At 35.9% G+C, this 17204-nt stretch overlaps 1 protein-coding gene across 4 annotated transcripts in view; it reads left to right on the forward strand.

Moving 5' to 3' along the window:
* Positions 1 to 17204, forward strand: part of USO1 (USO1 vesicle transport factor) — a 93726-nt gene that overhangs the window by 43385 nt on the left and 33137 nt on the right. For all 4 annotated transcript variants that reach the window (XM_054485772.2, XM_063663763.1, XM_054485771.1 and 1 more), the window contains exons 5-8: positions 6832 to 6932; positions 7215 to 7317; positions 7475 to 7530; positions 11069 to 11189. In XM_054485772.2, the coding sequence (XP_054341747.1) occupies positions 6832 to 6932; positions 7215 to 7317; positions 7475 to 7530; positions 11069 to 11189 (381 nt within the window). The remainder of the gene's footprint in view (positions 1 to 6831; positions 6933 to 7214; positions 7318 to 7474; positions 7531 to 11068; positions 11190 to 17204) is intronic.

A 17204-nucleotide genomic window follows, 5' to 3' on the forward strand; every position in this document is an offset into this window, starting at 1 on the left:
ACAATAAATGGTCATTTATAGGTTATAAATACACAATATAATATATAAACTATAGGCTATAAAAAACTTAGCTCTAAAGGTTGTAATCTAATGATTAATGATGAGAGAAGATGGTTTACTTGTTTCATGCCTTTGCTTACACGTATAATTGGTATAATTTCTCATGGTTGTAGTTTTTGTTCACAACTTTTAGATATTAGTATAGTAGTTTATAGTAGTTGTAGCTTAATTTACTGCTACACATAAAGCTTTGTGTATTACCTTAATTGCTTAGCTAATTTGGGGATACTTCATTAAAGTTCAGAAGTGCTGTCTTATGACTGTAACTTAAAAGAAATGGCGTATATCTCACACTTTTTAAAATTGACAGTGTTAAACCAGAAGGAACCATTGATCCTTGGAATAGGACCATATTTTACTAGTTCAATTCAAAATGTAAATTTAATTCTATACTGATAAGCTACAGCATGTTATACAATATAGCTACAGAATAAATTAAATATATTAACTCTACTTCTTGCTAAGTTATTTGCTTGTGCCCAGTGCAAACACTGAATTAAACTTTTTCTGGTATTAGACCTGAGTTCCTTAAAGCATAGCACAGAAGTTCTAGAGAGTGTTCTGTATTAAAACGGGTTCATAGTTAAATAAACATAAATACTATATTCCCCTCTGAAGCTTCATAAAATTTACACTGGTATAGTAAGTGCTGAGAAGCCTGCAGTGAAAAATCCTATTCAACTTTGTTTAATCCAAATATATTTGTCCACAGGGGCTTACTTCTGCCATGTACCTATTAACATGCCACACCATCCTTTGTTTTGAAATATACTAACCAAGGCTTGGTTAGTTGTTTATGTTTACATATATAAAAATATTTCAGCATTTTAAAATTCATTTTAGGGGAAGAATCCATCAAGTCTTTATGTGGTTTTTTTTCTTCCTTTTTAGATTAGTTTATAATTTTTAATGGTTTCCCAAATGTCAATAACTATAATTTTTAGCTTTTCTCATGAGGTCACAAACTTTTGGCCCAAGGGCATTGTCTTTCTTGTAAGCAAGGCAGCATTTTAAGTAAGGTGAATAAGTTGCCACTTATAATTTGGGAGCTTGTGTCAATGTTTGTATTTTAGACTTCTTTTTTGAAAAAACCTGAAGATTGACAATACCTGGATCTGCATTCCTACATGGCAACAGGCAGCTGGAGTTGAGTAACTGCTGTTTTCCTTAGACAGGGCATATACTCCCCATCCTCTAATGTTAGCCTGCTTCACTCACTCACATTACTGTCTTTTGTTTATAGTCAAGTTTTCATTCTCTGCTATCTTCACACCACTGAGATAAAAAATAATTATGCTATAAATTACTTTCAAACACATGATTTTTAAAGTTATATGTCTCATTCAACAAATATGAATATATGCAAATGGAAAATAGCCCTACAAAGCACCCATGACTAAGTTAATATTGCTGTGATTTTAATTTCTAGAGGGAGACAATTCTGAGAGAGAATATTACTTGTCTTTTGAACATAGATTTCTCATGTATTTGGAGAACAATTTATTTCACATGCATTCCCCATGGGCCCTTTTTGTGTAATTTCTTTATCTGCTTTTTTATATATAGATAAAAAACTATCTATATACAGTTTCACTAGAATTTGGCTAACATCACCGTGATTTGTTAGGGTTCTGGGGTGGCTTAAAAAACAAGGTAGTTTCATTAGCCCACCAGCTCTTGTGAGATTTTATTGGGTACGTAGCATTTACCATACTGTGGGAATCAGGACTTCTGTTCATAGCTGATTCTAAAGATGAAAGTTTTCAAAAGATTCTACCAGCTCCCAAGTTCCCATTATCTTTTCCAATTTTTTCACAGTCTCCTTTTCCATCATCCTGTCAGTTTGTAAATAAAATGGGAAGGATGTGCAGTTCTTGCTGCTTACCTGGTACCAGTTCTTTTTTTGTTTTTGTTTTTTCAACTCCGTTCATAAGTTCACCTTGGAGCTTTGAAAATCACAATTTACCAAGCAAGATTTTACCTTCAAGCGTGTGTAAGTAATTAGGACACAATTTTATCAGCTCACAAAGGAACAACAGGAAATCCTTTAAGCAGATCTGTAGCAGAGAATGTCCCTTGAGTCCATTCTAGTTATGTTTGAGTATTAGGCTTCCTTATGATTATTATCAGGCCTTTGTAGCATCAACCCTCTGCCACCTTCACTTAATACCCTCAGTATATCTGTGATTATGTAATAACATGATAGCTTTCAAGTGTACTTTTGGTGTTTGTTTTTTGTTTGTTTGGTTGGTTTTTATCCTTTTATCCTCTCCTCTACCTGTTTTCCTGAAGTGGAAGTAGTGACTGCTTCCCGATATAATTCTTCTGAAGCCACCACTAACCTAAAATATAAAACTTCAATTAAAATACAGTGAATTTGCTTTTATTTAGAGTCCAATCATGAACTCAGTTACTTTTTTTGATAGTTTGCATATAACTTTTATGAGAAAGAGAGAAATATAAGGTAAAATATCAAGACTTACAACTTTCTGGAAATATAGGATATACTTTTTCTTACATCTTTTGCATCTTGGTGATAATACTTATTAATGATAACCTTATAAGAATCCAAAATTCTGAATCATCAAAGGAAGATTGTTAGGTTCTGTTTCATTTGAAAACTTAGTAATACATATATAGCTTATGTTGTAAATCTTACGACCATGGTTCTCAAGTGAGGGCAATTTACCCTCCTTTACCCCACTCCTAGTACATTCGGCAATGTCTGGAGACATTTTTGGTTATCACGGTAAGAGGAAGTAAGAGAATGCTACTGCGTCTAGTGGGTAAGGCCAGGGACAGTGCTAAACAACTTAAACTGCACGGGGAGGTCATACAGCAAAGACGTACCTGGCCAGAAATGTCCATAGTGCCAAGGTTGAGAAATCCTGTCTTGGGGATGATGATTTTGATGATGGTGATGATGACAATGCTTCTATTTATTGAGCACATTATTTACAAAGCCCTATGCTAGATGTTTTACTTATTTTAAATCCTCACGGAAAACCCCATGTGAAGACATTATCTCCATTTTACAAATAAGGAAACTGAGACTTGACAGAGTTAGGCTACTTGCCCAAAGTAACATGGCTATTAAGTGGTTGAATATGAGTTTAACTGGTCTTACTCAAAAATCTTTGTGAGCTTCTTCCATTATACTGTACTGCTACTCAGGAAAGTATTTAACTACTCAACCCTAGTCATTTTGTAAATGAATGGAAATTACCTCTACATGTGTTAGTAATGTAGTTCATTTCTTGAAGTTGAGAGGGGATTCTACCTATCATTAGTATTTGATAGTCACTCCTTTCTCATTGAGTACTTTCTTTATTTGTTTGTCAGTCTCCGAAGTCTCCTGGCTTTCTTCCTTTTTCATTGGTTACTCTCTGTCTCCTTCGCAGTTTTCCTCCTCATCTCCCCAACCTCTTAATATTGGAATGCCACAGGGCACAGATTTCTTTCCTTTCACCTTCCCTCCCTTGTTGATTTCATCTAGGCTTGTAACTTCAAATATAATTTATATACTTGCCACTCAAATGTGTATGTCCAACCCAGACCTCTCCACTGAAGTTCATCATATATTCAAATATTCACTCAGTATCTTTACTTAGATACCCCCAACACACATACAGCTTTATTGACATCTAATTAATGTAAAATAATGAACATATGTAAATAAACAATTTGATAACTTTTGATATATGTATAAACACGCCCGGCTGTTTTCTTTTAAAAGTTTCGTAACTCTTGGCCGGGCACAGTGGCTCACGCCTGTAATCCCAGCACTTTGGGAGGCCGAGGCAGGCGGATCACAAGGTCAGGAGATGGAGACCATCCTGGCTAACACGGTGAAACCCCATCTATACTAAACATACAAAAAATTAGCCGGGCGTGGTAGCAGGCGCCTGAAGTCCCAGCAACTCGGGAGGCTGAGGCGAGCAGATCACAAGGTCAGGAGATCATCCATTTTGAGTTAATAGGTGTATTTCTGGTTTATTCTCTTCTGTTGATCTATACATGGCACATCATGTTGATTACTGTAGCTGTATAATAAATCTTGAAATTATGTAGTGTTAAGTCCTCTAACTTTGTTGCTCAGAATTGTTTTGGCTGTTTTAGGTTTTTTGCATTTGCAAACCAATTTTAGAATCAGCTTGTGAATTTCTACAAAAAAGGTCAACTGAGAATTTGGGATTCTGTTGACTGTAGATCAATTTGTGAAAAACTGACATAAAAATATTGCACCTTCTAATACAAGAACACAGTATATCTCTATTTTTGCAGGTCTTCTTTAATTTCTTTTTTTTTCTTCTCCTTTTTTGGGACAGGGTCTTACTTTGTCACCCAGGCTAGAGTTCAGTGGTACAATCATAGCTCACTGCAGCCTCTAACTCCTGAGCTCAAGGGATCCTCCCACCTCAGCCTCCCGAGTAGCTGGGACTACAGGCATGCGCCACCAAGCCAGCCTAAATTTTTATTTTTTGTAGAGACAAGTTCTCACTATGTTGCCCAGGCTGGTCTTGAATTCCTGAGCTTAAACAATTCTGCTTCAGCCTCCCAAAATGCTAGGATTACAGGTGGGAGCCACTGTGCCTGGCCTGTTCAATTTCTCTCAGCAGTGTTTTGGAGTTTTCAGAGTGTAAGTAGCGCACACCTATTGTCAAATGTTTTTGTTGATGCTATTGAAAGTGGTACTGTTTTTTGAATTTTAATTTCTAATTGTCATTAGTAGTATCTATTAATAGAAATACAATTAATTTTGTGTATGACCTTTTATCCTGCAACTTGCTAAGCTTACTTATTAGTTCTATTAGCTCTTTTGTAGATTCCATAGGATTTTCCTCATAGACAAACATGTCATCTGTAAATAAAGACAGTTTTACTTCTTCTTTTCTAATCTGTATGCCTTTTCTTTTTCCTGCCTTATGGCACTGACTAGGAGCTTCAGTACAATGTTGACTAGAATTGATGAGACTGGACATTCTTGCCTCCTTCTGATCTTAAAGAGGAAAACATTCAGTCTTTCACCATTAAGTATGATGTTAGCTGTAAGGTTTTTGTAGTTGCACTTTGTCATCCAGTCTTGTGACTTTAAATATCATTTATATGTTTACCACTCTAATGTGTGTATCCAACACAGACTTCTCCACTGATATCTATGTTAGTATTTATCCAGCTTCTTACTTGGTATATCCACTTGGATTTTTATAAGGTATCTCAAACTTAATATGTCCAAAACTAAACTTCTGATTCTCTGTGTACTTCCAGCTTGCTTCTCCCACAGTGTTTCCGATCTCAGTAAATGGCAACCCTATCCTTCTAGTTCTTTAGGCCAAAAGCTTGGAATCACTCTTTCTTTTCTTTCCCCCTGGCCCCCCACACTCCTCTGTGCAACATGTCAACAAATCATATTCCTTTGTAATAAAAATTATGACATCTAAGGTCTAAGCCACCATCACGTGACTCTTATCTTGATTATGCCTCCTGACCTGTCTCCCTGTTTTCCTTACTCGCTGACAGTGTGTTCTCAGCATAGCAACTGGAGTAATCTTTTTAAAACTAAAGTATTTTTTTTTGTTTAAATAATATGGTTTTCAGGCTCAAAAGCAGTGAATTCTTTTACTGATATAAGAGATGATTAAGAGAAATATTTCTTGGAGTTTCTGAAGGATAAACCCAGCATATTTAGGTAATTAATCAACTGGAAAACATTTCATTTCTACTTCTGGTCTCTTCTTTTTCCTCTATAAACAATTAGATGGGATTATGACTGTCAATCTTGGATTGCTTTGCTTTTCCTGTCGTCTGCTGGCTTTTTTTCCTCACATTTAGAAAAGAATTTTCTGAGGGATAATGGGTTTGACCTTGACTTTCAGCTCCATTGGCTGATAGTCACTTAGTGGAGTACTATATGGAAAAGTATTCTGATGCTCAGCTAATGCTGTGATTAATTAGCTGTGTCTGGTGTGAGTGAGAGAATGGGAAGTAGTATGTTTGCATCTCTAATTTGAGTTTATAATATAGGCAGATCTTAAGTAGTTTGCTCTGGCAGTTGTTGCTTTCATTTTTAGTGATCCTTTTTTTTTGACATAGTACATTGAGACAACAAATACTTTAATTAAAAGACATTTAAACATTAAAGACAAATGTAAAATCCTTTAAACAATAAGTGAGAAATTAGATGTCAAATTCTGATTTTATTGCCAAAGAATTTTGTAGGATATATATATATGAAAAAGATACTGAGAAATCTGGAGTAGATTGGTTTAATTTAATGATTAAATTATTTAACCCAGTAACACTAACAGTCAGCAAGGACTATATGTTCAATATTGTTTTGGGGACAAGGGTTTTGAGATACAACTTATATACAATAAAATTTACTCTGAATTGTAGTCTGAGTTTGGGCAGAAGTATACAGAAGCATAACCACTACCACATTCTAGATAGACTATTTCTATCCCAAATTGTTTCCTTATGCCCTAATAGAAGGGTAACCTAAAAATGTCCTTGAGAAAATATGAATATTTAAATATCCTTTTTTTAGATATCATATTTAAACATTTAACCAATAAAATGTATTTAAATGAAGTTGAACATTATTTTAAGGATATAGCTTTACATAATAATTGTGATATTGCTACCAGCCACACTGTTCCAGTGTTGAATTGTTTACCAGGAAAATTATCATTCATGCTTAACTCTTCAATGAAAGGATATTTTAAAATAACCTACTATTAAATTGAAATTCTTTATTTTTGAATATTACAGAAGAAAATTCCACAAGACAGAGTGAAGATTTGGGAAGCCAATTTACAGAAATTTTCATTAAGCAGCAAGAAAATGTCACTCTTCTGTTATCTTTATTGGAGGTAAATAGGGAACCTTGATGTTTTTGTCATCTTAATAAGCTGCTTTTGTTGCCTTTTGGATGTTATTGAGGAAGTAACATGTATATACCTTTAAAGGTAGTGAAGTTTATTGTATTATAGCAAGAGATCCACATGCATGTTTCAAGAACTATGTAATCACTTAAAGTATGCTAAACTTCCATGTTTTACTTGTAGTTTCTGATACAAGTTATTAGTGGAAAAAATGTTTTTCTTGAAAATGTGAATTACAGATGTTAAATATTTTGAATTCTTACATTGCAGGAGTTTGATTTCCATGTCCGCTGGCCTGGTGTGAAGCTTCTTACTTCTCTTTTAAAACAACTAGGACCTCAGGTGCAACAAATTATTTTAGTCAGTCCTATGGGTAAGTGACTTATCTTTTTTATATTATTTTGATTAAAGCGTGAGTATCATTTCCTAGAGAAAGGGACTGAAATGGTGTGTTAGTAAATTGTTAATAATTTGAGTCACTATTTGTATTTTTGGTCTGCTAGCATTTTTCACATGGTTGTATGTTCTAGGTGTTTCAAGATTGATGGACTTACTAGCGGATTCCAGGGAAGTTATACGTAATGATGTAAGTTAAATTTCAAAAAGAAATACAAAAATATGTGGCTTTTTTTTCTCTTGCAAATGAAATCCTTGTTGTTGAGTTTTAGGAAGTTAAATTTAGAAAGTTGGAGTAATGACCTTTTTTTAAAAAAATTAAAAATTAATAAATAGAGATGGGGGTCTCTCTTTGTTGCCCAGGTTGGTCTTGAATTTCTGGGCTCAAGCAGTCCTCCTGTCTTGGCCTCCCAAGATGCTGGGATTACAGACATGAGCCACCGAGCCTGGCTGGAGTAATGACCTTTTAAAGTTGTATACAAGGTCACATTGTTTCATTCTTTCCTGGCTATCCAGTATTTTGGGTTAGACAAACCATTTTGCCATTCAAATTTATTTCTTCCATTAGTTTAGGATTTCTTATACTATCTGCTGAAAGGTTGTATTTGACACCAAACTCTACCTCCAGAACTTCCTTTTCCTCCTAAAGAGTAGCGGAGATACCTCCAGATATTGAACTGTGTAAACCCAACAAAGCATTACATTTGGAATCCTTGCCCTTATTTGATTGAGTGTGTATTTCTAAGAATTTGCCTTGTTAATCATGGAGCATGATTTGCTCTGGACTTATTTTCCATTCTGATTTATTTTATATTTGCATATAAGTTTGAATATTTCATATTGATGCTGTATGTTTTGTTGCATAAGCATTTTTCTCTATTGTTACCTACAGCTTGATAAAAATTCTGTAATACTTAAAATAGCAATTAGAAAAATTAAATTCTGGAGCTAGGAGATCATATCAAGCTGATTGAATCCCCATATTTATAGTGAAATGCCCAAGGCCCACAGAAACCAAGTGAAGTTAAGTGTTCTTTGTTAGCCATGTCTTACTCATCTTTTTATTTGTGGTATTGGCCCTGTTACTTTTTCATCCTAAGTTTTAGTAAATATCATTTGGATTGCTCTTAGCCTTATAACTGGTTAATGACAAAGCAGAGACAAAACTGAAGCATTCTTAACTCCTGGTCTATGGATACAGTTATTAAATTTGTTGTACTTAAAATTTTGTAATATGTCTATCAATTCAGTATTATAGGTAGTGAACTTAATACAGTATGTAACTTACAAGAAGGACTTTTTTTTTTTTTTTTTTTTTTTTTTGAGACGGAGTCTTGCTCTGTCACCCAGGCTGGAGTGCAGTGGCGCCATCTTGGCTGATTGCAACCTCTGCCTCCCAGATTCAAGCAATTCTCCTGCCTCAGCCTGCCGAGTAGCTGGGATTACAGGCATGTGCCACTAATTTTTTTGTATTTTTAGTAGAGACAGGGTTTCACCATATTGGCCAGGCTGGTCTCAAACTCCTGACCTTGTGATCCACCCACCTTGACCTCCCAAAGTGCTGGGATTACAGGTGTGAGCCACCGCACCCGGCCAAGAAGGACATTTTTTATTCTTTAGTATTTAAATGTCATTTTAAAGAATTGTCTTATTTAAATAGGTATCTATCTATTAGAAATTTGGGGTATCTTTCCTTGACTAAAATATGACTGTGTATCTTTAAAGCTTCTGTTCTATTCTTTTCATGTCCCACAGTTTAAATAAGAGGATATCATGCAAATCATAAATTGTGTCTCCCCACATCTTTTAATTTCATTACCACTTCTTTTCATTTTCAGATATAAAAGTGCTCTTTAAAAAAAATAACTGCATTAGGCCAGGCGTGGTGGCTCACGCCTGTAATCCCAGCACTTTGGAAGGCCGAGACGGGTGGATCACCTGAGGTCAGGAGTTTGAGACCAGCCTGGTCAACATGGTGAAACCCTGTCTCTACTAAAAATACAAAAAATTAACTAGGTATAGTGGCGGGCACCTGTAATACCAGCTACTTGGGAGGCTGAGGCAGGAGAATCACTTGAACCTGGGAGGCAGAAGTTGCAGTGAGCCGAGACTGTGCCATTGCACTCCAGCCTGGGCAACAAGAAAGTAACTCTGTCTCAAAAAAATAATAATAATAATCACTGCATTAATTCTGAAATCTCCTGCTTTCCTTTAACTCTTTACCTTTTTATTCTGCTCCTAACCTTTTTTCCTCAACTTGTATTTGAGACAGACAAATAAGTGTCTATTTATATTGGTTTTTTATTAATTTTATGATCACAGATTAAGTTCTGTTTTTGTTGTAATGTCTAGATTATTGGTTTTTACATGTTTTATAACCTTTTTTTATTTTAAGAAACCTATTCCAAGAGGATAAAGAGAAAAGAAACTAAAATATACTAAGACCTTGAAAGCTAGTGGGTTCTATAGAACTTATTTTGTCTCCTTTAGTCTTTATACAAACCCTGTGACAAAGATATTACATGAGTATACTATAAACTCATGTAATTTGCTTAAAGTTGGCACAACTAGTCAGTAGGGCAACCAATTTTTTATTTTTTTATTTCATTCGTTTTTGAGGAACAGGCAGTGTTTGGGCAACCAGTTTTTAAACCCACTTTATCTAACTCAGAGCCTAAATATTTTCTCCACTGTATTTCTTCTTCTCTTTGTTAGTAGTTAAACTGAAGTTGGCAGCATTACGTGGGAGAATCTGACATCCAAAAATAACTGTTTTCACCTTTTTCTCTCATATTAATGTTGAAAGTTGACAAGAAAATGAGTGGAATAAACCCAATAAAGTCATAGGCATTTTTTGTCTTATATGAATACTTACCTACTCAATACTGGTAGCCAATAGCTAGTTTGCCTCTGTGGGACTTTTTACTACCTGTTTGCTATTCCTCTTCCTCTACAATAATATCTGTGCTTTTTTTCGTAAAATATTTGTTGTCTCTTTTACCATCATGCTATTATTTAATACTTAGGGGCTCATAAATTGCTTAATACCAAAATAAGCAAAAATGGGTAACGGTGAGTTTTTCTTGAATGATAAAGATATGATAAAATATATAAACTATATCCAGCTTTACCAGAAGCTGAGAAAAACTGGAAGTCAGAGGCAAAGGCTGCTGTGAATTGTCTGGTGTTGGACATGCCATTCATAAAGCATCAATTTTCATCTTCCTTTTTTCTTTTGACTTAGAATCAAGTTTTGGGGATTTAGAGGCCAGATGTTTACAAGAATTTCCGAACTTTCTCTACTAGAATGTGGTGGTGTTCATTGATTTATATTATTGAATTGCAAGTTTTTCATTATTACTGTTGTGAAGCATGTACAGTGGCATTCCTGAGACATACTTTCATGTTCAACTCTTTAGCTGCAACGAAAGCTATGTAGTGGTTAATGAGTATAAAGGAATTCTAGTATGTTTATATCATAAAGTTGAAAGATAACTGAACTAGGAATTGTTAGACGAGGATTCTAGTCTAGTGTCTGTCTCTTTGAGGTTTATAACCTTAGGGAGACAAATTGCTTAACTATTCTGTTCTTTTTTTCCTTATGTATAAAGTAAAGGAGTTGGGCTTGCAAAATCCCTGCCAGTTCTAAAATTCTGTGATTTTTGAAGTAATTTAAAAGTGTCTCATAAATGTTGTACTCCACTAAACATTCTCTTTCTTCTCTGTAGGGCGTCTTACTACTGCAGGCACTAACAAGAAGCAATGGTGCAATCCAGAAAATTGTTGCTTTTGAAAATGCTTTCGAGAGACTACTGGACATTATTTCAGAGGAGGGGAACAGTGATGGAGGTATAGTATGAAGAAATTATTTGAAGACATTCCTTTTGTACTCACTGACTTGTTAGGGTACAGGGAACACAGTTGGAGGGAGAAATGGGGACTCTTATTTATACTCTTTGTTTTTCTTTCACTATGGGATGTTGACTATCGATTTCTCTTTATCCTGTTTCATATTTGTTAGGCTTTTGCAATCTAGGTTGGTGTCTTTCCTTATTTAGAAAATCTCACCTATATCTCTTCAAATACTGTATTGCTAGGTTTCTTCTATTTTTCTGAAGCTATAGATTATTATGCATGTCCTTTTGCAGATTTGGTGATAGGGAGTTGAGTTGAAGGCAGAATTATATACTGAGTGAATAGGGAGGACACAATTGAGAATTAATGGGAAAGGTTAGAAATAGTCTTTTGGAGAATAGGAGAGCTAGTTAATTATTATAATCAGGAAGATTTTCAAAGTGATACGAACCCCAGCTGGGCTTGATGGCTCATACCTGTAATGCCAGCACTTTGGGAGGCTGAGGTGGGTGGATCACTTTAGGCCAGGAGTTCGAGACCAGTCAGGCCAACATGGCAAAACCTCGTCTCTACTAAAAATACAAAAATTAGCTGGGCATGGGGGTAAAAACCTGTAATCCCAGCTACTTGGGAGGCTGAGAAACGAGAATCACTTGAACCCGGCAGGTAGAGATTGCAATGAGCTGAGATCGCACTGCTGTACTCCAGCCTGGGTAACAGAATGAGACTCTGCCTTAAAAAAATAAAAAGGGGGATAAGGGCCCCATTAAGGGTATTCACCATGATTTTACAATAGCATCAACTACTTGAGTGTGTAATTTATTTTCTCCCCTAGCGGCACTCAGCTGCCTAGGTGCAAATATAGAAAAAAAACTCATAGTTTTTCACAGGGTTGGGCCTTTTCTGGGAAGGTGCTATGAAATGACAATAAGACAAGAGAACATAGTATATTCCTATTCCACTTCTGTAGAGTGGAAGAAACGAAGATCTCTATAATCTAAGCTAGATAGGGAAGGAAATAAAAACAGAAGGGGGTTTCTAAAAGTGGGGAGAAAGGCATCTGGTTGATGGGCCAAGAGACTCAAGGAAGCCACAGAACAAATGTGTTGTAAATACTTGAGCCACAAAAATAAGTTTTAGTAAGAGAGGATTATCGCCAAAGATGAGGCAAAAAAATTGAGTGGTTTAGGTATTAGACGGGTTGCTGTTGAAATTAAAATTAAGTATGACAGCAGAGCTTAGAGAAAGAAGACTTTGAGCAAGATGCCAGTGATGTTTTCCATGGACAAAGGATAGTGACTATGAATTTGTTATATATCTGCAATGAGAAGTAGTAAGAGATGGTACAGCCATATAGCCAAGCCTCATGGGAACAGGAGTTTTTTATGAGAGTAGAGGAACTATGGTCTCTTGAAAGTACACTGGGCTGGGAGGGTCATAGATTCAACATACTGACTCTAAGGTACATGGGATTGAGAACATGAATTACTTTCACTTGAGAACATTGCAGGATAAAGCAGATTCTTTAAAGAAATGGAGCATTTCAAGATATAGTTGAGGTTATAGCATGTTTTATTAACCAATATTTGAGAGTTGGCAATGGCATCATGAAAGGGTTTGAAAGGAGATTAAATGGGAGAGGGGAAATGCAAACTGCTGTAAAATGAAAAACTGGGAAAGCAGAGATGAACAGAGAGGTGTACATTTTTGGAGGCAATTGAAGAAAATAGGGTTTTAAGGAAAGGTAGAATTCGCTAACTTTTCCTAGTTGGCTAAGACAAGTTTCAGTGGCTCTTTGTAAGTGATAGTGGCCATTAAGGCTCTAGGGTTCACTAAGATGCATGCTGGAAAGAAGGCCTGCCAGTTGTAGTGAGGGCTTTTGACATGCTTTTTCCTTCAAAGCCTTCAGATGGTCCTAATGGCAGACCATATTTAATAGATATTTATGGTCCTACCTAAGAGGCAGATAAAGTGGTTCCTCCTCATAAGATGAGGATCCACGTGGTTCCTCAATAGGAGGTGAGGAAGCCTCTAATCTGGAGAGATTAGGTCTGGTTAAATCAGGAATTCTTGAAAAGCATTTAAAATGTGCACCTTAAGCATTTTAAACTTAAATGTAATAAAATAAAGGTGTATATTTATGTACTAATCTTTGGAATAGGGCCAGAACTACTACTTTGAATATGGGTATGCTGATTAAAGTTTTTCATCATCTTCCTTGCATACATCACGCCTATAATATATCATGTAGGATTTGCATTTTGGTTTCTTTAAAATAGATTGCAGGATATTTCTGGGTTTTTAAAATTACTTTTCTATCTTTTAGAATTGTATTATCCATATTTAACAGCTGTATTTTTAGTAACCCCCTTTCATTGAGTTTTGCCAAAGACTTAAATTTAATTTTCAGAAAAATAACTGTTTTCACACATATTTTGGTAGTTTTATATAGTATTTAATTAATAACCAGTGCAAATAGCATGGTAGGTTTGTGAATGAAACAATTGAGTCTTAGATACAATACCAAAAGTGTGATACATAGAAAAAAATTGACAAATGAGACTTCATTAAAGTTGAAAACTTGTGCCCTGCAAAAGATTCTGTTGAGAGAATGAAAAGACACTTCACAGACGAGAAGAAAATATTTGCAAAACACATGTTTGAAAAGGGACTTGTATCTAAACTATATTTAGAACTCTTAAAACTGAAAAATAAGAAAACAATAAGCCAATTTAAAGATAGGCGAACGATCTGAACAGACATCTCACCAAAAAGATATACAGATGGCAAATGACCATATGAAAAGATGCTGAACATTATGTGTCACTAGGGAACTGCAAATTAAAACAATGAGATATCACTACATACCTTTTAGAATGAGGAAAACTGAAGAAAACATTGACAACACCAAATGATGGCGAAGATGTGAAACAACAAAAACACATTTGTTGCTGATGGGAATGCAAAATGGTACAACTACTTTAGAAAACAGTTTAGTGGTTTTTCACAAAGCCAAACATAGTCTTATGACTCAACAATCATGCTCTTTGGTATTTACCCAAATTAGTTTAAGACATATTCACACAAACACCTGCACATGAATATTAAAACACCTTTGTTCATAATTGCCAAGACTTGGAAGCAACCAAGATGTCCTTTAGTAGTTGAATGGATAGATAAACTGTACTACATCTATACAATGGAATGTTATTTAGCAATGAAAAGAAAAGAGTTATCAAACCATGGAAGGACATAAAGGAACCATAAAGGCATATTGCTAAGTGAAATAAACCAGTCTGAAAAAGCTACATAATATATTATTTCAACTATAGTTGACCCTTGAATAACATAAGGTTTAGGGACACCAATGCCCCAGACAGTTGAAAATCTACTTTTTAACTTTTGGCTCCCCCAAAACTTAACCGCTAATAGACTATGTTTACCAGAAGCCTTACCAATAACATAAGCAGTGGATTAATACATTTTGTATGTTGTATGTATTATATACTCAATTCTTACAGTAAAATAAGGTAGAAAAAAGAAAACATTAAAATCAGAGGGAAGAGAAAATACATTTACTGTTCATTAAGTAAAGTGGATTATCATAAAGGTCTTCATCCCCATGTTGAGTAGGCTGAGGAGCAAAAGGAAGGATTGGTCTTGTTGTTTCAGGGATGGCAGAGAGGAAGAAAACGTATATATAAGTGGACCCATGCAGTTCAAACCCAACTGTTGTTCAAGGGTCGGCTATATATGACATTCTGGAAAAGGCAAGACTGTGGACCATAAATATTTAGATCAGTGGTTGCCAGGGATTTGGGGATATAGGAAGGAAGAGATGAATAGTTGAAGCTCAGGGTATTTTTTAGGGCCATGAAACTATTCTGTATGATACTGGAAGGGTAGAGACAAGAGATTATACTTCTGTTAAAACCCATAGAACTTTATAGCACAGAGTGAACCTTAATGTAAACTGTGGACTTTAATTAATAATAGTGTATTAATATTCATTTGTGAATTGTATTGTAAGAAATGTACCACATTAATGCAATATATTAATGATGGGGGAACTGGAAAGTACAGGCATACATTATTTCATTGCATTTCCCAGGGAATATGTTTTTTACCAACTGAAGGCTTGTGTCAACCCTGCATTGAATAATTCTGTTGACTCCATTTATCCAACAGCACGCCCTCACTTTATGTCTCTGTCACAATTAATATTTCAAACGTTTCATGATTATATCTGTTATGATGATGTGATCAGCGATTTTTGATGTTACTATTGTAATTGTTTTGGGGTACCACAAACAGTGCCCATATAAGAGGGCAAACTTAAGCAAAAATGTTATATGCATTCTGACAGCTCCACAGACTGGCCCATCCTCTCTCTCTCCCACTCTCTCTTCCCCTCTTTCCCTCCCTCCCTCCCTCGGGCCTCGCTATTCCCTGCGACATAACAATATTGAAATCAGGCAAATTAATAACCCTACAGTGGCCTCTAAGTGTTCAAGTGAAAGAAGAGTTGTATATCTCTCACTTTTAATCAAAAGCTAGAAATGATTAAGCTTTCTCTGCTGAAGATACAGAGGAAGGCATGTTAAAAGCTGAGGCCAAAAGCTAGGCCCATTAGCCAAGTTGTGAATGCAAAGGAAACATTCTTAAGAAAATTATAATAATAATAATAATTAAAAAAAAAGAAAATTAAAAGTTCTACTCCAGTGAACACATGAATAATTAGAAAGCAAAACAGCCTTATTGCTGATGTAGAGAAAGTTTTAGTAATCCTGACTGAAAATGAAACCAGCCACAACACTTCATTAAGCCAAGCGTAATCCAGAGTGACGCCCTGACTCTTCAATTCTGTGAAGACTGAGAGAGGTGAACAAGCTGCACAAGGAAAGTTGGAAGAATGGATATTGTGCATGAAACTAGCAGATGTTGCTGTGTGAGATTTAAGGAAAGAAGCTGTCTCCCTAACAAAAGTACAAGGTGAAGCAGCAAGTGCTGATGTAGAGACTGCAGCAAGTTTATCCAGAAGATTTAGTTAAGATAATTGATGAATTATGCTAAATGTTCAGCATAGACAAAACAGCCTTCTATTGGAAGAAGATGCCATCTAGAACTTCTGTATCTAGAGAGAAGTCACCTCCTGCCTTCAGAGCTTCAAAGGACAAGCTGACTTTCTTGTTAAGGGCTAATGCACTGTTGAATTTAAGTTGAAGCCAGTGCTCACTTACCATCTGAAAATCCTAGGACCCTTAAGAAATATACTAAATCTACTCTGTCTGCACTCTGTAAATGGACAACAAAGCCTGGAAGACGGCACGTCTATGTAAGAGCATGATTTACTGAACACACATTTACTGAAGACACATCTCTTACACTTCTGTGTAAGAGCATGGTTTTCTAAGCCCAGTGCTTTAGAAAAAATGATTTTCAAAATATTACTTCTCATTGACAATGCACCTGATCATGCAAGAGCTCTGATGGAGATGTACAAAGAGAATAATACTGTTTTCTTTTTTTTTTGAGTTGGAGTCTCGCACTGTCACTTGGGCTGGTGTGCAGTGGTGTGATCTTGGCTCACTGCCACCTCTGCCTCCTAGGTTCAAGCAATTCTCCTGCCTCAGCCTCCTGAGTAGCTAACATTACAGGCACCCACTACTTCGCCCGGCTAATTTTTTGTATTTTTTTTTTAGTAGAGATGGGGTTTCACTATGTTGGCCAGGCTGATCTGGAACTCCTGACTTCATGATTTGCCCGCGTGGCCTCCCAAAGTGCTGGGATTACAGATGTGAGCCACTGTGCCCGGCCAATAATATCTTTTTTTTTTTTTTTTTGAGATGGAGTCTCACTCTGTCCCCCAGGCTGGAGTGCAGTGGTACAATCTCGGCTCATTGCAGCCTCTGCCTCCCAGGTTCAAGCAATTCTTGTACCTCAGCCTCATGAGTAGCTGGGATTACAGGCATGCACCACCATGCCCAGCTAATTTTTGTAATTTAGTAG

This window comes from Pongo pygmaeus, chromosome 3 (genome assembly GCF_028885625.2).
Source record: "Pongo pygmaeus isolate AG05252 chromosome 3, NHGRI_mPonPyg2-v2.0_pri, whole genome shotgun sequence".
Lineage (NCBI taxonomy): Eukaryota > Metazoa > Chordata > Mammalia > Primates > Hominidae > Pongo > Pongo pygmaeus.